The following is a 27,636-nucleotide window of genomic DNA, read 5'->3' as shown; positions in this document are numbered from 1 at the left end:
TATAATGCTGCTGTTGTACGCTGTTAATGAAAAAAGTTGTGTTTGAACTAATCTATAATAAGATTTATAAACCTTGTCATAGATTGATTGATGACTATTCGTTATGTCGCTCCCCTTCTTCCAGATTGTGGATACCTGAGCCGACCTGGTAGAACTCTGTAGAATCTGGCAGAAGCCCAGCTGCATCAGTTCCAGCAGCCATGGCTGAGCCTCCATCCTGCTTCACCTCCCTCCACCCGTCCCGCCTTTCTTTCTCCTCCTCCCTCCTCTTCTCAGTCATTTTGCTCCTGTCGTCCCCCGGTTTGGTCCAAGGTTCATCGACAAAGAACTGCACAGCTGGTGGAGACCCCTGTCAGGAAGGTGGGTTGGGTGTCTCTGTGGAAAAAAGGTCAAACGGACTCCCAACAATTATTTGTAAGCTTAGAAAAAAATCTTGTACATAGAGCATTTGGTGTTATGTTGCTTTGATCGCCGGTCTTAGCTGGGGAAGTAACCTGTGATGGACTGGTGTCCCATCGAGGGCAAGTGGTAGACTCTCATCTGCTTGATGCTACGGAATCTAAAGATAAACACCAGCACTAGTGGGTCTATACAGGACTTACAGTATTAATAATAATAACTGTAAGTGCCATATATATGTAATGATGTACATTAGCTGTGTTTCTGAAATAGACCACACTTGGTAATGTTGTGTTTCGTTGTCACTATTAAGCTTGTTGGAAATTGTAGTACAGTTCTAACTATATAATATTGCTGTTGTTGCCCCTTGAGGACCGACTGTAATATTTTAACATAACCCTATATTAGCTGTGAATTATTAGGTTGTTTTATTCCCTGAATCTAAAGGTCTTTGGACAAATGGGCCCAAATGCAAAGTATCTCATTCACAGTCAAACTCTGAATGAGTGTGACCCATCCTGTTGTTTTCATGTGTGTGTGATGAGGGAGAACTGTGACGAATCTGCAAAACCGTTTTCTGGTGTCTTTTTTTTTTCTGGGGATAAATAAATGGAAATTTCAGGAGTGGTGCTGCCAGTGTGGAACCCACAGAATCCCTCCGTTGGAGACAAAGTGGCACGGGCCATCGTGTACTTTGTAGCGCTCATCTATATGTTCCTGGGAATGAGCATTATAGCAGACCGGTTCATGTCGTCCATCGAGGTAGGCAACAAATGAGTATGTCCTCATTTTATCATGATTGTCCCGTTAAATGATATAACGGTAATAATGTTATTCTCGCCAACCGGCAGGTAATGCTTTCAGCTTCACCGCTTTTAGTGAAGGTTGGTGTGGAGGAATGAGGCATATTAAATTTTTCATGCAGGAAATTTTGTTTTGCTTTGCTTGTAATCATGAACTGAGATACATGTATTTCTATATAAGTCTGCTAAATAAAAATATTTTGGCAATTCTGTGATGGGTTCTAGAACAGGTGTGCAAATGGTAGAAGTGAGGGAAATGTGTTGATGCAATATTAAAAACAAATTAACAAACTAAAATGGAATCCAACCACATAAGGCAATGATTTGTAAAGCAGGTACACGTAACTTTGGTCCTCAAATGGCCAAACGTTGGCCCCCAATTCTTCAAGGGAAATAATGTGTTGGAACAATCCCATGTCAGGTTTTAGCCAAAACTGCAGCATATAAACAGTGCTCACTAAAATAGGCAATGATCTGAAAATAAATTCTGACATAAGAAATACAACATTAATTTTTATCGTTATGTTGATGACAAACATTACTGTCGAGGTTGTCGATTAAAAAATAAAAAAAATATATATATAATATATATATATATTTATGTTCTCACTCAGATCCTGTTTATTTGTAATCAATACATGGATGAGTAGGAATTTATTGTAGCTCAGTGACCACAAAATGCATTTTTCTGCTTCGAGGCCAAAAACATGGACAATATTTGCCTCATATAAAAACTGAATTCACAAGTTTGGGTGTTATTTTACACTAATTCTGATTTTAATTTAATTTTAAGAAAGATATCCAAAACGGTCTTCTTCCACCTTAGAAATATCACTGTACTACATCTTTTTCCATGTTGGCAAAATGCAGAAAAGTTCATTCATGTGTTCATGCAGGTTAGGAATTGTAATGTACATTTTTACTGGCATTCCAAAAGAAACAACTGAAACTCAAAATAAAAACCAAGAAAAAAGAGCCATCATTTCTGTGTTTGCTGAAATTCGCTGGCTCCCAGTCAGACTAAGAGCGGGTTATGTGTTGGGACAAGAGTTGGACTACCAATATATAGTCTCTGGTATCATTCCAGGTCCGGGATTCATGCTACCTGTCTGTCCTTAGACAAGACACGTCATCCTCATAGTTTCAGCCCACCCAGCTGTAAATGTGTACTAGCCTTGGCTGGGCAGTCAATGCTTGGTGATAGTCAACTGTAGTACAACCTCCCCAAAAGCATTAGAGAGGCGAGGTCAGTGAATGTACTTGAGAAACAACAACAAAAAAAACATCTACTCTGTTTAGCATTTAATTAGGCCATTATTTTATTGAATCTAACTTTATTTTATATTCTTATTTACATTTTACGTTGTCATTAAAACAACGGTATTTGATGGGATGACATTTCGACAGCCTTGTTGATATTTGTAAAATACTTGACAAAATGAAAGCAAGAAATGTAAAAATGTACCACATTGGTTCTCTCAACTTCTTCTCAGGTTATAACCTCTCAGGAGAAGGAAATCACCATAAAGAAACCAAATGGTGAGACTACCACGGCCACAGTCAGGATCTGGAATGAGACCGTTTCAAATCTAACTTTAATGGCTTTGGGCTCCAGCGCACCTGAGATCCTGCTATCTGTGATTGAGGTGAGTACAATATGAGATGAGTGGTTACGCGTTATTCTAACCAATATGATAGGAAATGGGAAGACTATAATCTGATTGTACCACCACTTATAGGTTTGTGGACACGATTTTGAGGCTGGTTCTCTGGGTCCCAGTACCATTGTGGGCAGCGCGGCCTTCAACATGTTCGTCATTATCGCCCTGTGTGTGTATGTGGTTCCTGATGGAGAGACGCGCAAGGTCAAACACCTTCGAGTGTTTTTTGTGACAGCTGCCTGGAGCATCTTTGCCTACATCTGGCTGTACCTGATTCTGAATGTCTTCTCTCCAGGGGTGGTAGAGGTAAAGTGCATTCCTAAAGGAAGGGTCTAATAAAAAAAATAATAACGATGAAAGATCGCCTTAGTTATTTCTCCACTTCGTTTTGTCTGCTCTTTTCCTATAGGTATGGGAGGCAGTGCTCACCTTCCTCTGCTTCCCTCTATGCGTGGTCCAGGCCTGGGTGGCTGACCGTCGCCTGCTCTTCTACAAGTACGCCCGCAAGCGCTATCGTGCCGACAAAAGCCGCGGCATTATCATTGAGTCAGAGGGAGGGCCAGATGGAAGGATTGGCGGTGGAGGTTTGGACAGAGGAGGTGGAGCGCTAGGCCTGGGGGGATTCACCAAGATGGACATGTTGGAGCTGGATGGGCAGATAGGACTGAACTGTCACAGCGGGATAGATGGAGGGTTGTTGGAGGATGGAGGAATAAAGGACGAGGAGGATGAGGCCAGGAGGGACATGGCAAGGACGCTGAAGGAGCTGAAGCAGAGGCATCCGGATAAAGACATGGAGCAACTAATTGAGATGGCGAATTATCAGGTAGGGTGGACGAAAAAAAAACATAATGTCACATATTTCACATTCACCTACCTAGAGATAAACAGAGTACATTTGCCTCCTTCACGATTTCCTCTAGTGTTGCCATCCATATTTTCAGGAGTATAAGCCAGACGTTTTTGTTTTTTTACTACATTGGGCAGTTCTGCAACATATATTCCAGCTCAACTTGCATCCCGAAAATCACACATTTAATAATAACGATTTATACGGGGCTCTGCCAGGAATCAAAGCACAAAACAATCAAATCCAATAATCCAAGAATAAATGCAGGGGTAGTGGCCAAGTAGTTAGTGTACTTGGTTTCAGTGCGGAAGGTTCCCGGTTCAAATCCCAGCCCTGTGACATTTCTCCATGTAATGTAGAGTTGTGTCAGGAAGGGCATCCGGCGTAAAACTTGTGCCAGTTTAACATGCAGATCCACCTGAGATTTGCTGCGGCAACCCCGAGTGCAAAACAAGGGAGCAGCCAAAAGGACTTACTATTCAAAGTACACTACAACAAAGCACAAAAATACCAAAATCAAGAGCCGATTAAAAAAAAAAAAAAAAAAAATCAAATGGGCTCATGTTTTTATTGTTGTGTGCCCAACAGTGTGGGCCGGCAATTTGTGTCCATCTGATGATTTAATTTGTTCAAACTGCATCAAGTTTAATATGCTGTCCATTGAACATTAATTTCTCCATATTACTTATTTTTGTGGAATTTAACAGTACTTATGTTACACGTGACAATCTGAGGTCTTTCTACATAAATCCACAGTTCAATTGCCCGTGTTGCTGTAGACCAGCAATCTGCATCCTTGCATCCATCTTGATTGTTTTTGGAATTTAAAAGTCCTTATGTTAAGTAACAGCACAGACTGTGGTGTGCACATGCGCTACAATGACATCCTAGCTATTGTTAAATTTGCCCTCAGAAAAACCCTAACGTGGTATAAATTGATATACAGAAAACGTTGCCACTTGTATAGTTTTTCCTCTCTTCAAAATGTATTTTTTTGACAGGTGCAACTTATACTTATTCATCCAAACTCCAGTATGGCACAGAAAGCCAACATCAGAAATAAAAGTTTTTAAATGATAATGTTATTTGTTAGAGGTACAACATTATCCCACACTGACTGAGCATGAGTGAAAAGTTATTAATTTCTTTATTTATACAGCCTGAGTCCAATCAGTAGACACATAGAGGCTTGAATTTGGCCCTACTGAATCTAAACATCACTTAAATAGAACCTTAACAGCAGCGTGAAATAGATTACAATACCTCAACAACAAGCACATTATGCCAGAATCAAATTAGACTCCCTGAATTTGGAATATATTGGTGTGGAAGGGACCCAACACCCTTTATAGGGGTCTGGGACTCACAAAAGAACCCTAATGAATATTTAAGGATCTTCAGACCTGTCTGTTGTCTGTTTGACTCAGCGTTCCTGAATCCAGCATCAGAAGGAGACCAAGTACAAATGATTGAACTGGGACAATTTCAGGCAGCAGAACACTGCATACAAAGAAGAACATAAAACCTTGTCTCAAAGTCGATGAAAGCATTATTGAACAATCTTTTATTGAATGATGAGTCTTCAGTGTAACATTTTGGAAGATATAGATCCTGTTCCATCAGACTAATGCATAGCATTAGTCAGTGAGAACATTATAGCATGATGGCAGTAGAGTGTCCTCGCGTTTGGTTTTGGTGCGGAAGGTTCCAAGTTCAAACTACACTCCTGCCCATTCTCCATGTAATGTGGAGTTGCGTCAGGAAGGGCATCTTGTGCCAAAATCAACATGCAGATCCACCTCAGATCTGATGTGGCGACCCCGAGTGCAAAACAAGGGAGCAGCCAAAGGACCTATATGGAACTCCCTTGAGGTGAAGATCCAAGATCATCAGTGGGATGTTCATGCCCAAAAATCTTCCAAATATTAAAGTACTTCTCCAAAGAATAGTAGCCCAAAATACCTGTCAGTGAAGCTTCTGTTTTGTTAAGTTTATCCACATGAGTGATATTGGTGGTGACTAATTTTTGCTTGAATAAAACAAATTGGTTTTGTCAACGAGAGGAAATCGGGGGAAGGGAACAAAAAAATGTGGCCTGTTGTTTGAAAAGACACAAATAGAATGTAGCAGATCCAAGTGTTTTAGGTGACAATCCTGAGAGGTGACATCACACAGATGTTATACAGAGAACATTTCACAGATCAGCTTAAGAGCTCGTTAGCAACTTCATGTGCAACAGTACTGCTCAATGTCGTACATTTAGCTGAGCAAATCTGGTTACATTTCAATTTTCCATACTTATGTACTATATTGACTTGTTGACTTGATTGACGGCACTAATATGCCACCCCTCTGCCATGCAGGTGATTTTTGGCCCGGTAAGTTATGGAACTATTAGAACATATGTGATGAAAATTTAGCACTTGTGTAGTTGGTTCTAAATGTAACTCTGGGTCACTGATTCCCAAAGCACAGGCCACAGCCCTCTGGTGGGACGTGATAGTCCCCCAGGCAGGCCTTAAGTGATTATTCAAAATGAGTAAATAAAAGCTCCTTGGATTTTCAATTTGTTCTAAAATGTAAAATCACCCCAAAATATGGGATGATTTTTTAAAAATATAACGAGAATTCTTAAACTGAAATATATGGGGTTTAAATGTTATAACCCAACCTGTGGCTTTATTAGATTTGGGAATGGTTGCTCCAGGTTATATGTTGAGCAAAAAACAAGAAGAAGAAACAGTTGAGTTCATAGAGTCCTTTGTTACTGCATATTTGCGGGCATGACAACCAATTAACCAACCAAAAAGTTGGTTAATTGGTTGTCACGCCCGGTGAACATAAGGAGCTGCAAACACACAACTAATACACAGTACTTAATTTGTAAACTGGGGTGGGGAGCTCATAAAACCACAGAGATGTGCTTAACTGTCATTAATTGGGGCACCACAGGGCAGGGTAATTGACTTTGTGTGAGATGATACAAAAATGACCAGTTAGGTAGAAAGGAGGTCATTATGAATTTAACGGTCCAGAAAATCTTGACCCAGAGGAAAACCTTCTTGCCCCAGTTAATCTTTTTTATGCTCAGAAGACCAGAAGCCCTCAGATACGTGCATCAGTCATGAAATACAAACAGCATGGTGCTGAATGGTAAATCTGTCTGGAGAAGACAGTTTTCAAAAACCGACTGGCCATGCAAGAAGGAGACTAGTGAGGGAAGCCACCAAGCCACCCATGACAACTCTGAAGGAGTTATGGGCTTCTGTGCCTGTGACTGGGGAAACTGTGCACAGTGCAACCTTTGGTGCACTATGCACAGTCGTGAAGATGTACAACTGGTGTATAGTTAACCCGCAGCGTATTGTGAATTCATTCGACTTTTGAAGTACGTTTGAGGTTGAGTGCCAGCGAGCCTCCGTACAAGTAAAGCTCTGCACATCATTACTGTAAGACTGAAACTATCACATGAAGGATTTTCTTCTTAATCCAAAGTGCACACACGCAATGTGTCCACTATTCCTCCTTTTAGTGCTTTTCCCTTCCACCTCTCCTCGCCTCCTCTCCGCATTATTTCTCACTCTTTCTGGCGGTGGAGGAATGTGTGCGTGTGTGTTTGTATTAAATCCTCACTTCCCCTGCAGCCGACACGAGGCAGGAGACGAACGTGGCAGCCTCATGTCATCTCTGCAAAATAAATAAATGAATAAAAAAATCAAAGCAACCCTACAGACGGAACTTGACTGAGCAAATAAGAGTGTAGTAATTGAGAATATTTAAGTAAAACATGCACTTTTATCAAGGTAGTATTATTAACCTCTGTGTACATTTTGTGGTGATTCTGAAATAAATTCTCCCTTGTTACGGTTAAACAAATTGTAGTTTTTCCACCTCTAAGGCCGCATTAAGTTCAATTTCCTCCATGGCTGCAGTGGCCAGCTTGTTTATTTTCAATTAGTTGCACTGTTAGGACAGTAAACTGCGACCCACTGTAATCTCTTTATTCGCATTTTATTTAATAAGCATTGTTGAAATTGATGAGGCTCATTAGGTTTAAAGCCTGCAGCCACCAACGACGACGTGGTAAACGGAAGGCTAACGGCGTGTACGCTGAGGCGTCGACCGCCGTGACGTCAAAATCATCCATCATCGGCGCGATTCAGCCCGACGAGTCATCTCGTCAAAAAGTGAAAGGAATTACAGCGGCTGGAGGCAGGAACTAAAGCTCCATCATCACTAACAGCACAGAAACAGACGACACAGAGTCCCAGTGTCACTGTTTGGGTGCAAAACTCAAACACCTGCCTTGCTCAAGTGTTTTTTTTAAACATCATGTGGAAACTGTAGGTTGACTTTGTACACCAACCACAATGGAGTTACAATTAAATAATCAATACATACTGTTAGTGTTGAATTTCAGCTTAAAATGAAAAGGCTTAACAAAAAAATACAGCATTAATCGTTGAGTTACAGCTATTTTACACAGTCCTTTTACATTTTCAGACGCCATGAGTAATTGGACCAATTAAATCAACAAATACAAATCATGGAACACTTAAAAGTCATTGACTATATCTTGAGTTACATAAATCATTTAGAAATACAAATAGTATAATACTGTGTGGTAAATGGGAACTTTCCACTAGTCCTAGGAAGCCCTAGTCCGAGTATTAAGGAGAGCATGTTGAAGTTGTTTTTACATTTATTGTAGGCTATATGTTGCACTAAAGTAAGATAAGTAATGTTACAAAAGTGTGACAATTAAAAAAAAAAAAACAATTAATTATGATGAATTACCATTACTTTTTGATTTTCAATTCAACAAATTTACAGACAGCAGTATAATTAAAGGTGATTAATGGTGTATGTCAACAGAATCATATGTTTTATTTTTTTAAACTGAACAAAACTGGATCTAGTTTGTTAGCTATTTGAAAGTATTACATTTTTTAGTGAACTCTAAAATCAGTTTGGGGTTGTAATATACACCATCAAATAATAAGAGGTTAGGACTAGTGGACAGCAGGACTAGTGGACCCTCCTGGTGGGAAATCTGTCTGGAGGAGGCAGTTCTCAAAATGTGAGCGAGCATACAAGAAGCAAACTAGTGATGGAGCCACCAAGGCAGCCATGAAAAGTCTAAAGGAGTTACAGGCTGCTGCAGCTGTGAGTGTACAAACTGTGCACAGTGAAACGTCAGTCACAGCTTCACGGTGGAATGGAACTGAGAAGGATTTTGTGACAAGAAAACAGAACAAATCTAGGCTCAAGTCTTCTGTGTGCCTTCTGACAAACTGTGTCTTATTTTGAAGTAAAGATTTCTCGAGCCACCATGAAGCTGTTCAGCTGTGCAGTTTCTCCAATCACAGCCACAGAATTCAAAACCTCACTTCAGAATTATCGTAGGTGTCTTGTTGGCTTCCCTCACAAATGTACTTCTTGCACACTCACTTTTCCTGAGAATTGCGTACTTCAGACAGATACAGAACTGTACGGTTTGCATTTCTCAAAAAGTGATATAAATGTAAACCAAGACATACTGAGCGAGTTGAAATGTCCCATGTGTCCATCGCCTGATTTGTCCAAAGAAAATTGGCTGTAAAATTGTACATTTAGAAACGGTTGATGTGATATTTTTGTGACACCTCATGTACAGAGCTCAAAAGCACAAAAACCGGCATTGTTCACTCGCAGACCTGACTGTAGCAGTCAGGTCAGAGATGAAAGTCTGTAGCAGGAAGTCAGTCAGAGACAAAAGGTAAGAATTAACAATGAATTGATTGATTTTGTCGATCAGGTGCTGATGCAGCAACAGAAGAGCAGAGCGTTCTACCGTATCCAGGCAACCAGGATGATGATCGGAGCCGGCAACATCCTCAAGAAACACGCCGCTGATCAGGCTCGCAAGGTAACGCACCTACGTTATCAACAGATGTATTGACAGACCGGAGCGGCGCTCTACCTGACTCTGACTCTGCTTCTGTGTTTTCTCGATGAAGGTGGTGAGCAGCCATGAGACCCAGGCCCAGGAGGACGACCCCCACACCATCAGGATGGAGTTTGAACCCTCTTTGTACCAGTGCTTTGAAAACTGTGGCTCCCTGAAACTGACAGTCGCAAGAAACGGAGGAGAACCCGGTGTTACGGTGAAGGTGAGAGCCAAGGGAATAGTCGAGAGCAGGACTGAGAAGAACAAGAAATGTGTGTGGGCGAGTGAGCGAGGGCAGTCAAGAGACACTCCAGGGAACAAATATAGTCTCCTCTGGACTGATTTCACTCCCACTCTGGCGCCTTTCCTAGTAGTCGTCTGATTCTTACTCATAACTCTGTTTTCACCTCAAGAGGCTTTCAGGCATTGATGCTGTAATTTCTACACATCAAGTGCCAGGAAAGGAAAAGAAGAGGAATCCTGAATAGAGAGACAATAACTGTCACGTTCCTTACACAGGGAGTCCTAAAAATGTGTAAATATTGAGTTCCGTTGAGTCCTCTTGATTAACTTGTTTCGACCAGGTCACCAAAGACAAAGTATCACAATTGTACAATACGACAGGAAGCACCAAGACCTTGAAGTCTTGAAGTTTGTGCTCATGGAAAAATATCAACATCTTAGTGTTGATCCAGGGCAATCACCAACAACTCACTCCATTTCTTAAGTGCTACAATCAGGGCTTCCATTGATTCCACAAAGATCACAGTGTTGTCCACAAAGTCAAGGTCAGTAAATCTCTTAGATGTAATAAATTACATTTTGGCCTTTTTGGGTTTTTTTTTTTTAAGATTACAGAGATGCTTATTGTTTTACAGCTTCAAAGTGTTGGTTTTCAGAATGTCGCCCAAACTTGATATCACCCAGAGAGCATTTTTGGCAGTGAAATGATGCCGCATGTGCTCCCCGTTAGCCTAGTTGGTTTTGAATTGCTGGTTCTTCTTTCTGTTCTTCCTCTGGCCCACAAAATAAATCCAACATCAGTGGCTGCACGCTGATGGCACAGCCTTTGTTAGCATTGTGGCTTGCCTCTACTGGTGGTTGGCTCTCACTGTGGTATTGTATCACTTCCTGTTCTGGAGCACAGCGGTGTTTTGCTGTATCTGTTAGCTGTTTAATCTGCGCAGTTAGATTGATCTAGTTAACTAGATAATGATTTGTTTCACAGTGTAATCTTCACGTGCCTTAACTAAAGCACTCCCTCTGCTGAATCACCTCTAAATTATTTACACATTATTCACTTTGTGTGTGTAACTTTGCAAAAACAATGTCGGACTCTGTAGTTTTCTCTGGGCCCCTCCCCAATCGGACCGGGAGTGACATGTTTAGCCGCATGTTCTCCTTGAATTGCTGGCTGTCTGAGTGGTGTCCAAAAAATGAGGTGGGCTTCATAGATAATTGGCAAAGCTTCTGGGGAAAACCTGGTCTTGTTAGGAGAGACGGCATCCATCCCACTTTGGATGGAGCAGCTCTCATTTCTAGAAATCTGGCCAATTTTATTAAATCCTCCAAACCGTGACTATCCAGGGTTGGGACCAGGAAGCAGAGTTGTAGTCTTACACACCTCTCTGCAGCTTCTCTCCCCCTGCCATCCCCTCATTACCCCATCCCCGTAGAGATGGTGCCTGCTCCCAGACCACCAATAACCAGCAAAAATCTATTTAAGCATAAAAATTCAAAAAGAAAAAATAATATAGCACCTTCAACTGCACCACAGACTAAAACAGTTAAATGTGGTCTATTAAACATTAGGTCTCTCTCTTCTAAGTCCCTGTTAGTAAATGATATAATAATTGATCAACATATTGATTTATTCTGCCTTACAGAAACCTGGTTACAGCAGGATGAATATGTTAGTTTAAATGAGTCAACACCCCCGAGTCACACTAACTGCCAGAATGCTCGTAGCACGGGCCGAGGCGGAGGATTAGCAGCAATCTTCCATTCCAGCTTATTAATTAATCAAAAACCCAGACAGAGCTTTAATTCATTTGAAAGCTTGACTCTTAGTCTTGTCCATCCAAATTGGAAGTCCCAAAAACCAGTTTTATTTGTTATTATCTATCGTCCACCTGGTCGTTACTGTGAGTTTCTCTGTGAATTTTCAGACCTCACTGCATTTAATCTATTATTAGACTCAATTGGCTTTGTTCAAAATGTAAATGAGTCCACCCACCACTTTAATCATATCTTAGATCTTGTTCTGACTAACAGTATTCCCTGAAAACTCCCTTCTGTCTGATCATTTCTTAATAACATTTACATTTACTCTGATGGACTACCCAGCAGTGGAGATTAAGTTTCATTACACTAGAAGTCTTTCAGAAAGCGCTGTAACTAGGTTTAAGGATATGATTCCTTCTTTATGTTCTCTAATGCCATATACCAACACAGTGCAGAGTAGCTACCTAAACTCTGTGAGATAGAGTATCTTGTCAATAGTTTTACATCCTCATTGAAGATAACTTTGGATGCTGTAGCTCCTCTGAAAAAGAGAGCTTTAAATCAGAAGTGCCTGACTCTGTGGTATAACTCACAACCTCGCAGCTTAAAGCAGATAACCCGTAAGTTGGAGAGGAAAGGGCGTCTCACTAATTTAGAAGATCTTCACTTAGCCTGGAAAAAGAGTCTGTTGCTCTATAAAAAAAAGCCCTCCATAAAGCTAGGACATCTTACTACTCATCACTAATTGAAGAAAATAAGGACAACCCCAGGTTTCTTTTCAGCACTGTAGCCAGGCTGACAAAGAGTCAGAGCTCTATTGAGCTGAGTATTCCTTTAACTTTAACTAGTAATGACTTCATGACTTTCTTTGCTAATAAAATTTGAACTATTAGAGAAAAAATTACTCATAACCATCCCAAAGACGTATCGTTATCTTTGGCTGCTTTCAGTGATGCCGGTATTTGGTTAGACTCTTTCTCTCCGATTGTTCTGTCTGAGTTATTTTCATTAGTTACTTCCTCCAAACCATCAACATGTCTATTAGACCCCATTCCTACCAGGCTGCTCAAGGAAGCCCTACCATTAATTAATGCTTCGATCTTAAATATGATCAATCTATCTTTATTAGTTGGCTATGTACCACAGGCTTTTAAGGTGGCAGTAATTAAACTATTACTTAAAAAGCCATCACTTGACCCAGCTATCTTAGCTAATTACGAATAGGCCAATCTCCAACCTTCCTTTTCTCTCAAAAGTTCTTGAAAGGGTAGTTGTAAAACAGCTAACTGACCATCTGCAGAGGAATGGTCTATTTGAAGAGTTTCAGTCAGGTTTTAGAATTCATCATAGTACAGAAACAGCATTAGTGAAGGTTACAAATGATCTTCTTATGGCTTCAGACAGTGGACTCATCTCTGTGCTTGTTCTGTTAGACCTCAGTGCTGCTTTTGATACTGTTGACCATAAAATTTTATTACAGAGATTAGAGCATGCCATAGGTATTAAAGGCACTGCGCTGCGGTGGTTTGAATCATATTTATCTAATAGATTACAATTTGTTCATGTAAATGGGGAATCTTCTTCACAGACTAAGGTTAATTATGGAGTTCCACAAGGTTCTGTGCTAGGACCAATTTTATTCACTTTATACATGTTTCCCTTAGGCAGTATTATTAGACAGCATTGCTTAAATTTTCATTGTTACGCAGATGATACCCAGCTTTATCTATCCATGAAGCCAGAGGACACACACCAATTAACTAAACTGCAGGATTGTCTTACAGACATAAAGACATGGATGACCTCTAATTTCCTGCTTTTAAACTCAGATAAAACTGAAGTTATTGTACTTGGCCCCACAAATCTTAGAAACATGGTGTCTAACCAGATCCTTACTCTGGATGGCATTACCCTGACCTCTAGTAATACTGTGAGAAATCTTGGAGTCTTTTTTGATCAGGATATGTCATTCAATGCACATATTAAACAAATATGTAGGACTGCTTTTTTGCATTTGCGCAACATCTCTAAAATTAGAAAGGTCTTGTCTCAGAGTGATGCTGAAAAACTAATTCATGCATTTATTTCCTCTAGGCTGGACTATTGTAATTCATTATTATCAGGTTGTCCTAAAAGTTCCCTGAAAAGCCTTCAGTTAATTCAAAATGCTACAGTTAGAGTGCTGGCAGGGACTAGAAGGAGAGAGCATATCTCACCCATATTGGCCTCTCTTCATTGGCTTCCTGTTAATTCTAGAATAGAATTTAAAATTCTTCTTCTTACTTATAAGGTTTTGAATAATCAGGTCCCATCTTATCTTAGGGACCTCTTAGTACCATATCACCCCAATAGAGCGCTTCGCTCTCAGACTGCAGGCTTGCAGGCTTACTTGTAGTTCCTAGGGTTTGTAAGAGTAGAATGGGAGGCAGAGCCTTCAGCTTTCAGGCTCCTCTCCTGTGGAACCAGCTCCCAATTCGGATCAGGGAGACAGACACCCTCTCTACTTTTAAGATTAGGCTTAAAACTTTCCTTTTTGCTAAAGCTTATAGTTAGGGCTGGATCAGGTGACCCTGAGCCATCCCTTAGTTATGCTGCTATAGACGTAGACTGCTGGGGGGTTCCCATGATGCACTGAGTATTTCTTTCTCTTTTTGCTCTGTATGCACCACTCTGCATTTAATCATTAGTGATTGATCTCTGCTCCCCTCCACAGCATGTCTTTTTCCTGGTTCTCTCCCTCAGCCCCAACCAGTCCCAGCAGAAGACTGCCCCTCCCTGAGCCTGGTTCTGCTGGAGGTTTCTTCCTGTTAAAAGGGAGTTTTTCCTTCCCACTGTTGCCAAGTGCTTGCTCACAGGGGGTCGTTTTGACCGTTGGGGTTTTTCTGTAATTATTGTATGGCCTTGCCTTACAATATAAGGCGCCTTGGGGCAACTGTTTGTTGTGATTTGGCGCTATATAAATAAAATTGATTGATTGATTGTGCTGAGGGCGGAGTTCCTCAGTGAAGTGGCATTCTCAGCTTGCTCTCGTGCTCTCGGGGCACGATGTCAGAGCAGCACTTCTATGATTAATGTTCAAACTAAAGAGATGACTGGATTCACCGAGCGGGATTTCCCACTACAAGGCCAACTGATGGCTTGATGGCCGGCTTATTGAAAATTTTCAAGTGCACAACCAGAGACTGCTGTGTGACCTTCTCTGAATATGTAATTTGATTGAGCCATCTGTGCGCTATCTTTGTCCATAAGAATGGAAAACAGGTCACTGTGATGACAAATGTATGCCCTGCTTCCACCGGATTGAGACCTATATAAGACCTACAAGATCATGACATTTTGTCAACTCCCACAAGTCTTGGCTGATCTCCGTTGTGACACAACCCAGCTTGCAATCTCAGTGGGAGTTAGTGAGAGTGACAGCGAGCAGAGGCCTTTTTTTCTATTGCAACTCGGCCGTGGACTCGGTGTAAATGGGGTGCTACTGCCTTTGTTGCGGTCAAACTGAAGGAGCAACATGGACGTTTTTCTCAACTAATTCCAACTGTATCATTTAGACAATGATAAAACGTTGCAAACACATTTTCCGACAACACAGCTTGTACATGTGCTGAATTTCCAGTCGAAGGCACCTACATTTTCATGGACTATGAAAGCTGACATTGTGACCATGGCCAGCGATACTACAGCTGGTGCTGTGTATAATTTACAATTGACATGAAATCAAGGGTTTACTGACCTTAATGTTGTGGACGATGGTGTGATCTTTGCAGACTCAATGTAGCACACGAGAAGCCAAGTGAGAAGTCAGAGTATGTGGGTTTACCATTGTGTTGGATCAAGACCAAGTTCCAGGCTCTCAAAGACTTCCTGGATTCTGCCATCAGAAGTGTATCTGTATGTGGCGAAAGTGTCAAACTTGTAGAGACATTAGCTTCGCAATGACATTCATGTCTCTGGGTCGTCAGCCTTTGAGATCGAGAGAGTTCTGGAAACAGCTTGTGGAGTCATGAGGTCTTTGGACAGAGGTGTTTTATGCTGCTGATATCTTTGCAGAAGATGTCCTGGTGCTTCTTGTCTTAGTGTGAGACTTGGACATTAACCACTGAGGCGATGACTCGGTGCCTTTGATACTAGGTCTCTTTGAGGAATCTTTGGGTAGCACAAGAATGACTTTGGGTCAAAGAAGCAGATACTTAGGGAGATTCATACGAGGAGTATCGCTTGCATTGTGAGGGAACATCAGCAACAACATTTTGACCTTGTGACATGTTCCCTTTGCTTGATCCACCACTCTTGTGCCTCACTGTTGATCACCCCAGCAACTGGAGAAAGCCAAGAGGACAAGCACATTTCACCTGGCAGCGGCGGGTAAATGGCTGCTTTCTAGGTGTCCATAAACCGGTTGTCTGCCTGGGTGGCCGACATCTAGGATCCAAGATGGTTTCATAGTGTGGTGCTGCCAGACCTGACCTCATTTCCATGACTTATGCACATCTGATGAAGACCTAAAAATAGAAGAGTTGTGATTAAGTAGTTCAGGTGGGAGTTCGTTAAATCCTGCAACATCTGTAACAGGTGGTGGAATCATTCGGTTCAAACAGGTGTGTAATACACAAAGAGGGTTTAAAACGAAAGCAAACAGGGAAAGTTTTGTTGTTCTAACTTTAAAGTCTATCTATCTGACCCGTAGGCTTGTTTTAATGAAGCCGTTGTTCTTGTTCTCTCTCACCCTCTGCTCCCATCTCTCCAAATCTACTATCCTGTCTTTGTTCTCCACCTCTGTCTTTGTATCTTTCTCTCTTTGTCCTTCTTTCCCCGCTGTGTTTATCTTCCTTTTTCATGAGCAGTCGCTTCTTTTTCATGCTGGACGGTGCTCTGTTCCTCATCTGCATCCGCTCACTGTCTATCTCTGCGTCTGTCCCAGGTGGATTATCGCACGGAGGATGGCACGGCTAATGCAGGTTCAGATTACGAGTTCGCTGAGGGTACGCTGCTCTTTAAGCCAGGAGAGAACCTCAAAGGTAATAAATGGCACCTTTTACTGAGGCCGTGCCATTGAGACATTGAAGCACAAACTGCGAGATCACCTGCAGCACTGAAGGCACATGTGCTTTTTGTTTTTCCTTGTATTGTGATTTCAAGGCTCATTGGCATTGTTTAGCCGCAGACTGTTTGTGCAGGCAGGAGCATCATAACTGACAAATTGCTTCTTATGCAGAAATCACCGTCGGGGTGATCGATGACGACATCTTTGAGGAGGATGAGTATTTCTACGTCCACCTCAGCAATCCTCGCGTGGTTGGCTACCCAGAGCTTGGCTCTGCCCCTCTGGATCCTAGTACCACCCCTAAAGCAGTACTAGGTGATGCCCACACGGCCACTGTGACTATCTACGATGACGATCATGCAGGTAAGAGAAATCTACTGCAGGAACTATCTTGCTCTGGCATTGTACATAGCTGATTACAGTAATTGAATAAGATTTCTGGCTGTAACATTTTGATGTTAACCTTCTGTTTGCTTTGAGAAACTACCACAGACAAAGCGGCAATAGCAAGAAAAGAAAAAAGTACCATAAAATATGACCTGTAGTAAGAGCTGTAATCAAAATAAATGACCCCAAAATGTGCATCCCCCTAACATAATTTAGCTGTTGCATAAAGCAAATTCCTGGAGTATGTCTGTCCTTTAGTATTTAATTTTGAGATAGTCACCAAACATTATGTAGTTACATCTGATATTACGCAGGTGCAGGAGTTATTAGACTAGAACCTCTTTACTCCTAATGTGCTTGAAACCTGAGCTTCAACTCCAGGTGTGTGCAGTTTACCTGCATTATTTTCATTGTCTTTTGTGTTGTAAACTACCCAGAGGAAACGAAATAAACCAAGTTTGAATCGATTAAACACCACTAGCCAGTATTATGATGGTTTCATGTTAATCCAACTCTTGATGAGATTTTGGTTTTGGTCATGGGCGCAGCTAACCAAAAAGTTAGCTTTGATAACCATTAATCCGATAACTGAAAAGTTATCTTTTATGACGCTAAACTGATAAACTGCTAAAAAAAATGTATTTTTATTACAGATAACCAATAACTTTTAGTATTGATTCGGACGCGGCCACATCAGATTACACTGTCGGCTTCTGATAAAGTAGTTTCACTTTTCGCTGTTGGGTAAATTCAAGGATCACAAACACATAAGAGCACATGAAAAATGAATGAATACAAAAATAAAACCCCAAACACTGCCATCATCTTTCAAAAGCAGTAAAACACAGTATTAGAAGTCACAGTTTATCTCGGTATTAGATACAACGTCATCTACAAACTAAAAGCTGCTGTTTTTTTCATTCACTTTGAACTCTGCGGCTTAAACAACCCAAAATACATCCATTAATGCATTGACTGGCAGAGTAAAATACACGTAGTAAATATAAATTCTTACCTGTTAGTTTCTGTTGGGAAAGTGTAGTGACACAGACCCACAACAGGGGGCGTAAATGAACGGACAATGGAAGGAGTCAAATTATAACACTTTACTGGTGTGAATGTCACAACCAAACACAGCAGAATCAGAATGTGCAACAGTCAATTAATAAAAGGTGTCGTGTGGGCAGGCTCGATGATAGGAGACGCCCGTCTGGAAACGAACCGGAACCACATGATTTCCACCGTCACCTGAACCCGAGGAATACTGGAGCCGCCAAGTCCCGGAGTCCCCAGGTGGCCACCTTCCCGGCGTGTCGGATCTGGTACTGCTGGCAGAAAGCAAAAGACAGTCAAAGGGTGGGTGTGTGAACACCCAGTAACACTGGTGGGAATGCCACCTCCACCTCTCACTCAGTGCGTTGCAGCGGTCTCAGCTGAAAAGGAGCGCCGTCTTGCACAGTCTCCTCAAAAACGACCAGTTCTCCTGCAAACACTCACAATAAATAGATTTACAAAAGGCTGAGGATATTACCTCCAGATGAAGATGATATCTCAGCAGTTTGGTGGAGGTGTCTTCCTGCTTTTATACCAGATGTGTTGATTAGTGACAGCTGTCACGGATGATGGGTGACAGCTGTCACCACGGCTTGTTCCTGAGGCGGCAGCGCCCTCTCGTGCCTGAAGCCCGCACTTCAGGCAGGGCGCCTTCTGGTGGTGGGCCAGCAGTACCTCCTCTTCTGGCAGCCCACACAACAGTTTCAGTGGCATTCTTCTGAAAAAATAATCCACATAAAGCGTCCTCTTTTTAAAAATACAAAATAGTGTGTAAACGTGAAGAAAAGTCCCTCTGTACACACAGCTGTGGCGTGAGAGCTCCTCTCCCCCACCGAGTCTTGGCGGTTAAATTACAGCCACAAAGAAATAAAATGAAATAATGTTAAAATTAGTCTGTTTTGTTTTTGTGTCGAGCGGACTCACTCACTGTAATGTCCAAAGTGAACCTGAACTACACTACCCACAATGCTCCCTGCATCGATCGGCCAATTACGTTTTGCACTTAATGATGATGTCATCAGGAAGCGACAGGCAGCCAGTCTGCTACAAACACACAACAGATGGACTAAAATGTTTGATTTGAGGGTTTACAAACGTTTTTGACCGTTAAACTTTGCTCACTTTACCAGCAAAAAAAAAAATGTTTTTGGACTGAAAGTTATCTGAACTAAATTTATCGGAAAATAACTGGTTCGATGATGGTTTTAAAACTTATCTGAAAAGCTAATCCGCTAGCAAAAACATTAGCTTCAATAATTATCTGTTATCAGATTAGCTGAACTGTGCCCACCACTGGTCAGGAAACAGATACTTGTCCTTTTCAAAGAATTTCTAAAGCTGTTCTCACTTACAGGCATCAACTAGTGAAAAAAATAGGAGATAATTATGTTTTAGTTATTGTGGTGTTTAGAATTACAGCAATTTGAAGGTTGAGGATATTTTGTGGCAATATTCTGATTGCAAGATGATAATTTATCCCAATATAGAAAATACAGTTCACTACTCAGAAGACTACCTTCTAACCTTGGGCAGAGACTGGGCTGGTGTTCTATGTGGTCACTTGACCGAATTGTGAAAACACTGGTTACATGGATGGTTGTCAATCAGGTTTTGTTTTGGGTGGCGTAAAGTAGAGCTGAGCAATCAGCTCAGTGGGATAGGAGTTGGACGACCAGTGGGTAGATCTGGATTTGATTCCCAGTCACGCTACCTGTCTGTGGCCTTGGATTTCATCTGCATGGTCTTAGTTCACACAGCTGTAAATTGCACCGGTCTTAGTTGGAGAAGTAACCTGGCATCCCAGAAGTAAGTCCTGTACAGACCCAGAGGCCAATTAGTACCTGAACATATTCCTGCATACCGTAGCATCTGTTTCATGCTACGGGGTCTCGGGATAGGTTTGTGCACCAAAGGGCCCCGGGGCCTGTATAGGACTTCCAGCACCAGCCATTTTCCATCTCTGACTCCCCCCCCCCCACATCTGATTAGCTCAGTCAGGCATGTAGAGTTTGCCAAGAGCTGGAGGGGACCAGAGTTCATTTAGTGACTCCCCTTCTATTCAAAGCTGGAAAACTACATGAAAAAAGGTGCTGCTTCCCCAGAATTCCACCCATTTCTCATCTCTGCTTAATGGTGACTGGTCACATCCCCTATATTGCACAGCTCAGACGCACCTGACAAGTTTTGTAGCATTATTCCCGTGACATACGAGTGCATCATCTCAGCTGCCGATGTGTGAGTCAGTTTTTTTTTCTTCCTTGTTATAGTAATGACCTCAACATTACCGTGGAAGCCACACTAAACTAAAACCATCCATCATATGACATCATAATAATACGAAGGTTAGAGAGTTCCTGTCCCTTCAGTGGTACCGTCTTTTCAGTACGGAGAGCAGAGTGGGTGTCTTCCTCACGCTTATTAGCTTTCCTCTTGAGACAGTAGGTGTAATCTGTTAACCTCCCCGTGCATTTACTGTACTCCCCACAGAGGCAGCCCATCCTCCACAAAGTAGGTCGTAATTAACCCCATCCTTCACGTCTTTCTAGTGTTTCCCCCCTTGTGATCTTTCTTTCTTTCTTCGTTTTTCCTTTCACTTCAGGTATATTTACCTTTGAGAGTGCCAGTCAGAGGGTTAGTGAGAGTGTAGGTGTGATGGAGGTGAAGGTTCTCAGGACCTCGGGAGCCAGAGGCTTGGTAGCCGTCCCGTATCGGACCGTAGACGGCACTGCTAAGGGCGGGGAGGACTACGAACTGACCGCTGGCAAACTGGAGTTTCAGAATGATGAGACCATGTGAGTACATGTACACAGCAACTCTCACGTCACAAAATTATCAAGTGACTCTTGGAAGTTTGCAATGGTTCTTCAGAATATTCAAATTTGTATACTTGTGAACGAAACTAGTACAGTGTTGAGGACAGTAGGGTGAATGTAATGTCAAAGGTCTCATGGCTTATTCACAAAATTGACCAACATTGAATTCAGTAAAAACATTTGTGGAGTTGTTTGGCAAGGAGAAAATTCTGTTGCCCAGTAGGAGATAGTATAGCTGGTGATTGACCAACCCAGTCCATGTGTTGAGAAAAATTTGACAATTCATCACTGTGTGGCCTTCCAAGTTACTCATGTCTTTATTGTCTTATAGTTATCACTAAAATTACACCTAACTACAATGGTACCATAGGAAAGCAGGAGTCACTATGTAGGGTGGTTCTCAGAATTAGAAGTTGCTGGACATTGTAGTCAGGTGCTGCAAGTGCTGTGTAGAGAGGAAGCAAAACGGGTGATCCTCAGGGATATGCTCCGGCGCCTCCACTGTTCAGTGCTTGCGTAGACTAGGTGTTGAGTAGGATTGTGGAAACCAGCAGCTTAGGTTGTTTTTGTTGGCGAGGAAAGGTTTACAGAGCTCGACTTTGTTCATGACACTGTCACCTTTGCGGAATCAATGGATTGCACCATTTGATAAACTGAGTGAGGAATCAGAGTGCCTGTGTTTGTGATTGTCCTGGATCAAGACTAGCATCCAGGCTTTGAATGACTTCCTGGGTTCGGCCATCAGAACTTTAAGTGTATGCAGTATAGAGAGAGCCACGTACGGGGACACGTTGAAGAAGAAATACTGCCAGTTAATCAAGCCTTTAGCCCGTATCCTGAACGTGAATGTCTGTATTTGGAGATAACATTGTAATAATGCCACTCTTTAAGGTTGCCAACTCTTCCTTAAGGGGCACACAGGCACATGCGCACACACTCACAAAACTGCTCCCTGCCTCCTTGAGCACATGCATTTTTAACATGCTGATGTTAGCTGTGTTAAATTGACCAATACATAAAACTGTTGGGAATGCAGTTTCCACACGGCGCCCTGGGGCCGATAAAGCACCCGCTCCGTGTTTGTGTGGGTCACTGTAGTTATCTTGTGTTGTGGCATATGCAATGGAATTATCTTTGCATATTTGCAGGTGTATAGAAGTAATGTCTGCATGTGTGTTTGAGCCTGATTGTGTTTAATGTTGGTTAGTGTTGAAGAAACTGCTCATCTGTGGCTGACTGTAGATAAAACTTTTGAGCAAGATGGAGATTCTTTCTTCTTCTCTATGTGATGGATTCAAATAGTCTTCCTCACCAGTTGCTCAGTTGGTAGCACTGTTCTATCCTAAACTGATCTAGACTGAAGGCCTAGATGGCAGCTCCAACAGGTAGACTCAGGACTGACTCACTATGTACCCAAATCCTCAGGGTGTGGTGTTTTGTGGGTGAAGGCTTGCTGTCATCTTCAAGGCTTTTTTTCCTCCTTGAATTCTGGTGCCAATGGGTTCATGTTGCAAATGAAGGAGCATCGTTTCTCAGCGCACCAGCCGTATCTGCTTGTGAAAGTCTCTTCTGAGAAGAAGGTTTTGTGAACTGCAGACTAACAAACCAGATAGTCTCTGAAGTAAACACACAGTGAGTTTGATTAATGTGGCATCACTCCTTTGGAGTGACACAAACATCTCCATCTAAAGTGTTATACAGCCCAGACGCTCACAGAAAGACACCTTGTCCATACGCTGGAAAACCTTAGAGAGTTTGGGTGAGTGAGCTGGGAGTTTGTCATTGTGACGTGGTCTTGATTGAAGTTGGTGCCTTGGAAGAGCTGGCTGAGAGGATGGGAAAGTCTGATCAATAATCATTTGTTGCCATGCAAAAGAGTGAGTGAGGGAGTGACAGAAGGACAGAAGTAGAAACACCTCTTGCATATTGAGCTATTCTTCCTGTAGATTCACTTCCCACTTTTTTCTTCTCTCTTTTTTCTCTCGTCTTTCATCTCCTCATTGTCTTCCTTCATACCGTTGCTCCAGCACGCTCATGTCGTGTGTTCTCCCTTCCTGTTTATTTTTTTTTCCACAAAATTTACTTTGTTGAAATCTAAAGCAACTTTAATTCTGTTGCATCACAAAATGCCACCTAATTGTATTGTTGGCAATGTATTTTCAGGGTGCATCTACTAACACTAAAACATTTCTCTTCCCACTGACTCATTTGGACAAATATTGCAACTAAATAGAGCCCGACCGATATATCGGCCAGCTGATATTATCGGCCGATATAAGCCCTTTTCATAGTACTCACTATCGGCCGAAATTTTGCCGATAGAACGCCGATAATTTCTCATAAACAGAACAGTTACTGAAATAATGTTTGTGTTGGCAATGTAAAATGTTCTTGCACCATTTTTCCAGTAGATGGAGCTCTGACTCCATTCAACTGAGAGCTGCTTACACCCCTGCTTAAAAATGTGTTCATCACCGGCCATTGTAGTTCGCCGTCACACTGCACTGATCAGCTGACAAAAGCATACAAGTAAGTTTATAAGGATGTTGTTTGTAATAACTTTGCACTTACATTCACCCTACATTTCTCCCTTTCAGTTCAACTCAGTTTGATTAACTCACTTTATGTAGTAAGATCAGATGTATTTCATAACTCTTTTTAAGGATATGTATTTGCTAATTTCACAAAGGTTTAATTCTTGATTGCATTTTCTGAACTTGAAAATTCTTCTCTGTTATAAAGTTAATCAATATGAGGACAAAGCTTCAGCTTTTAGCTCATACCTTTTTTGTTAAGGGTCCAAAAAAGGACATTTTATTCATTTAAAAAATATCGGCTGATTTATCGGCTATCGGCATTTTTTTTTCATCCAAATATCGTTACCGGCATCGGCCTCAAAACATCCATATTGGTCGGGCTCTACAACTAATAGTAATTAATGTTACTACTGACAACTGACACAACAGACCTGTGTGAGCGCTGTCTTACCGTAGCAGGTATCCAGCAAAACATTTTTGTGAAATGTGTTTGCCCGTCTTTCCGTTTACATTTGCCTTCTTTTTCCCTGTGGGGTCTACGGTGTTTCTTCAGCTCTGTGATTGTAACGCCAGCATATGTAGCTAACGTTACAGCATATCATGCTGGGAAATGGAGTTTCTAAGTGTGTCATGGAATCATGTCACTGTATTTTAACCCACAGGGGTTGAAATCCTAAATTGCTTCATCATACTGGCAGTAAAATTGTTAGACACATTTTATTTGAATACTAAGGAACAAATTTATATTGGTGCAAAAGAAAATCCTTTTTTGTGACTGCAATGGTTAAAAGATAAAAGGGAGTACACTTTTAAGTATCCGCATTTGCATCCTCCCATCCTCTCATCCATCCATCCATCTATCCATGAAAAGGAAAATCTGTCTTTAATGTGTCGTGGGAGCTCATTATTCTTTTGTTCTCTTCTCACTTTCTTCTTTGTTTGGGCTTCATTCCTCACATTTCTGCCTGCATTTATTTTTCACATCTTTCCTTCACTTTGCCCTTTTTCTTTCCGTCTCTCGTTTTCATCATACTTTCTAAAAAAGAAAAAAAAAACACTCCTTTTCATGACATTAGAATTTTGTTTTAATTGCTTGTTTCATTGTTTTTTTTTAACAGACTTTTTTCTTTCCTCTCCTCTTTAATGACTCCTCTGCCTTTTCTGCACTCTTCCACCTCCTCATTTTCAATCATCTTCAACTCTTTATTCTTTCACCTTCACTCATTTCCGCTGTCAGACTCCCCTCTCACCTCCTGCTCCTTCTACCTGACACCTTCCCTCACCTCCTTAAAGTCTGTCCTTATCCTTCTTTCATACCTCCTCTTTATTATTCTTCTGTACTCCTCCTCCTCATCTTCTTCTCTCCATCTGTCCGTCCATCCATCCATCCATCCATCTATCCGTCCATCCATCCATCCATCCTTGTGTAAACTAAATTCCAATAAAGGACTTGATGCCAATTCACTCGCTCACAGCGCCGTCATAACTCATCGTCCACTCCTCCCTCCTTTGTATTCCTCGTGTTCATTCATCCTCAACACATTTCTTCCTTCATTTCTCCTCTTTCGCTCCTTTTGTCTACTTCCTGCATTCAAGCGCTGCATATTAATCTGTCACTTTTCTTGTTTTCTCTGTTCAAAAGAGGGAGAGAATTAAATGGCTTCAAAACTTTGTGGGGAACATTTAAAACTCACCAGAGCCGAACTGTCGGAGGAAGGAATTAAATCAAAGTTAGCGAGGGAGGGAGAGAAAGAGAGATGTTCACAAACTCTTTGTAGAAATCCCGTGTTGATTTTATGGCCATTTCCATGACTTTTGGATCCCTAGGATGAGAGTTCAAAGGCCATATTTCTGCTGAGCATTACTGCAGTCACACTTGTGTGACTGTGAAATTTTCGAGCAAAGATCAAATATTTGAATGTAATTCACTGAGACTTTTGGATTCACCCTGATTCCTCCAGGAGGCAAAGCACCGCAAAGTGGAAAGAGGAAAATGCAATGTCAATGACTTTATGTCCACTTGGTGAACAAAGTTGCTGGACCCTTGTCTCCTATCATAGGTCACGGAAAGGTCATCAGCCAAAGGTTAAGGTCAAATTAGAGGTCATTGCCTACAGTCCACAATAATATTTTCAAAATGCAAAGATCAGATTTAATTAAATTTTGTGGACAAACTGAGTGGATGGTGTTGATGTAACGCAGGTCACTTGAAGGTCACGGGTCTAAGGTTAAGGTCAACTCTGAGGCCACTGTCTCCTGTTCATGGCAATTTCAATCAAACCAAATGCATCCAATCCACTAATAGCACAGGTTATGCGAAGGTCATACATCCAAGGTCAAGGTCAAATCAGAGGTTGCTGTCTCCTTTTCATGATCATATCTTCAAAATGCAAAGAACAATTTCAATCAAAGGAACTGCATAAATTAAACAGGACAATCCACTAATAAGACAGGTTATGTCAAGGTCATACATCTAAGGTCAAGGTCAAATCAGAAGTCACTGTCTACTCCTCAGTAGTAACATTAAATGATAACAAAGGTCAAAGTCATAGGTATAAGGTCAAGGACAAATGAAGGTCATTGTGTAATGTCCATGCTGATATCTTCAAAATGCAGTGAACAATCTGAAATAAACTTGGTGGATAAACTCAATGGAATGTCCTCAAAAGAGGTCATGTCAAGGGCCTAGGTCTAAGGTCAAGGTCAAATCAGAGGTAATCAAGAAATACCTTCATAATTCCCATATGTATCTCATCAAGTAGATGATGCTGAAACACAGTTTTCTGTATGGACTTTAGTTTTCCTGGGGATAGTTTTGCGCCGTTTCATTTGGCTCTAATTGATGCGCAAATTTGTGTTGCTGCCCACAAACAAGTAGTTGTAATACTGCTGTTCCTTAGTGACAGAAATAAACCCTGTCCAAATTGGGGGCAGCTCCAACTTTTGTTTGCCGATTCATTATCAAAAATGTGTGGCGCTCCCCTCAAAATGTACAAAACACTTTAACAATAATACACAAGGGAATGTGAAAGCAGAACATGCAATATTAATAAATCAGCAGTTATTCAAGTTTGTAATGTGGCTTTAACTGGAGTAATTTGGTTTGTAAACTGTAAACAACCATGCAAATACAACAAAACGACACTGCAGGATTGATGTCATGTTGTTGTATTAAATCTGACTCTCTGTGGGGTAACATGTACGTGTGTCTGCGATATGTTGCATTGTGTGTTATTGAAGTTGCAACCTGACTTCTTAATGTTTGTGACAAAGCTGTCAAAAGAGCTGTGATCAGGCTTCGCTGGTGGGTTTGGAGACGCTGGCTTTTGCCAAGATGTTTTTATGGTGTTAGAGGGAGTGAGATGGAGGAATTTGAGGAAAGTGTGAGCGAGTTTGTCACAGTTCTTGTAAAGTGTTTGATATGTGCAACCTGTTTCTCCATCTGTCACCAATGTAGGGTGACTAACCCAAAGCTGTTACCAAAACAAAGCCTCCTCTGAACTACCAAATCCTCAAAGTGTGTACTGTGGGTACAGAATGTGAGTGTGTATCTTTCTGTGCCTATAACACAAAGGTTACTTGTGCTTGAAGTGTGTATTTTATCATCTTTAGCATAGTGTAATACTGGCTTTAAGAGTCTGTTGCTTCAAGGTGACACACTGAAAGAAGGCAGAAAAAACAGGAGTCAGTGGTGTGACTCCGTGATTGTTTCCTAATATTTGGAATCCTCCAGAAGGCTTTGAACTTCTCCAGGTGCAACTGTTTTGTGCTTCAACCAAAAATTTAATCTCTCTGCATCGTATGTCTGAATCCTGAGTGCTCCTTGCGTCGCCTGTCTCATTTTCTGCTGACGTCATCACAGAAATTCCACAACAGTTGCTCGTGCAGGCTAAGAAATTTGAGAAACCTGATTTTTATGAAATAGAGATTCATACATTTTGCTTATCACAAGAAAAAGCTAGAGAGCAAGAATCCCCATAGTCAAAGAAGCGAAAATATGAAGGGAAGGAAATTCATGACTTGTAATCTGCAACCTCACCACTAGATGACACAAAATCTGACACACTGCAGCTTTTAAGGGCCCCTCCACTTCATAATCACCTTTACACATGCTTATGTGTCTGTGGGGCGAGATTTGTATGTAAGTGAGTCA

General features: G+C 41.5%; 1 protein-coding gene across 1 annotated transcript in view; it reads left to right on the top strand.

Moving 5' to 3' along the window:
* Positions 1-27,636, top strand: part of slc8a4b (solute carrier family 8 member 4b) — a 91,328-nt gene that overhangs the window by 6,551 nt on the left and 57,141 nt on the right. The window contains exons 2-11 of the mRNA XM_034164115.1: positions 125-360; positions 1,022-1,161; positions 2,696-2,848; positions 2,942-3,169; positions 3,273-3,689; positions 9,511-9,621; positions 9,713-9,865; positions 16,571-16,667; positions 16,865-17,056; positions 20,733-20,925. Coding sequence (XP_034020006.1) covers positions 201-360; positions 1,022-1,161; positions 2,696-2,848; positions 2,942-3,169; positions 3,273-3,689; positions 9,511-9,621; positions 9,713-9,865; positions 16,571-16,667; positions 16,865-17,056; positions 20,733-20,925 — 1,844 coding nt within the window. The 5' untranslated portion in view covers positions 125-200. The remainder of the gene's footprint in view (positions 1-124; positions 361-1,021; positions 1,162-2,695; positions 2,849-2,941; positions 3,170-3,272; positions 3,690-9,510; positions 9,622-9,712; positions 9,866-16,570; positions 16,668-16,864; positions 17,057-20,732; positions 20,926-27,636) is intronic.

Source organism: Thalassophryne amazonica, chromosome 23 (genome assembly GCF_902500255.1).
Source record: "Thalassophryne amazonica chromosome 23, fThaAma1.1, whole genome shotgun sequence".
Classification (NCBI taxonomy): Eukaryota; Metazoa; Chordata; class Actinopteri; order Batrachoidiformes; family Batrachoididae; genus Thalassophryne; species Thalassophryne amazonica.
Note: the sequence above shows the minus strand (reverse complement) of the source record. Positions and strands in the feature narration are given on the sequence as shown.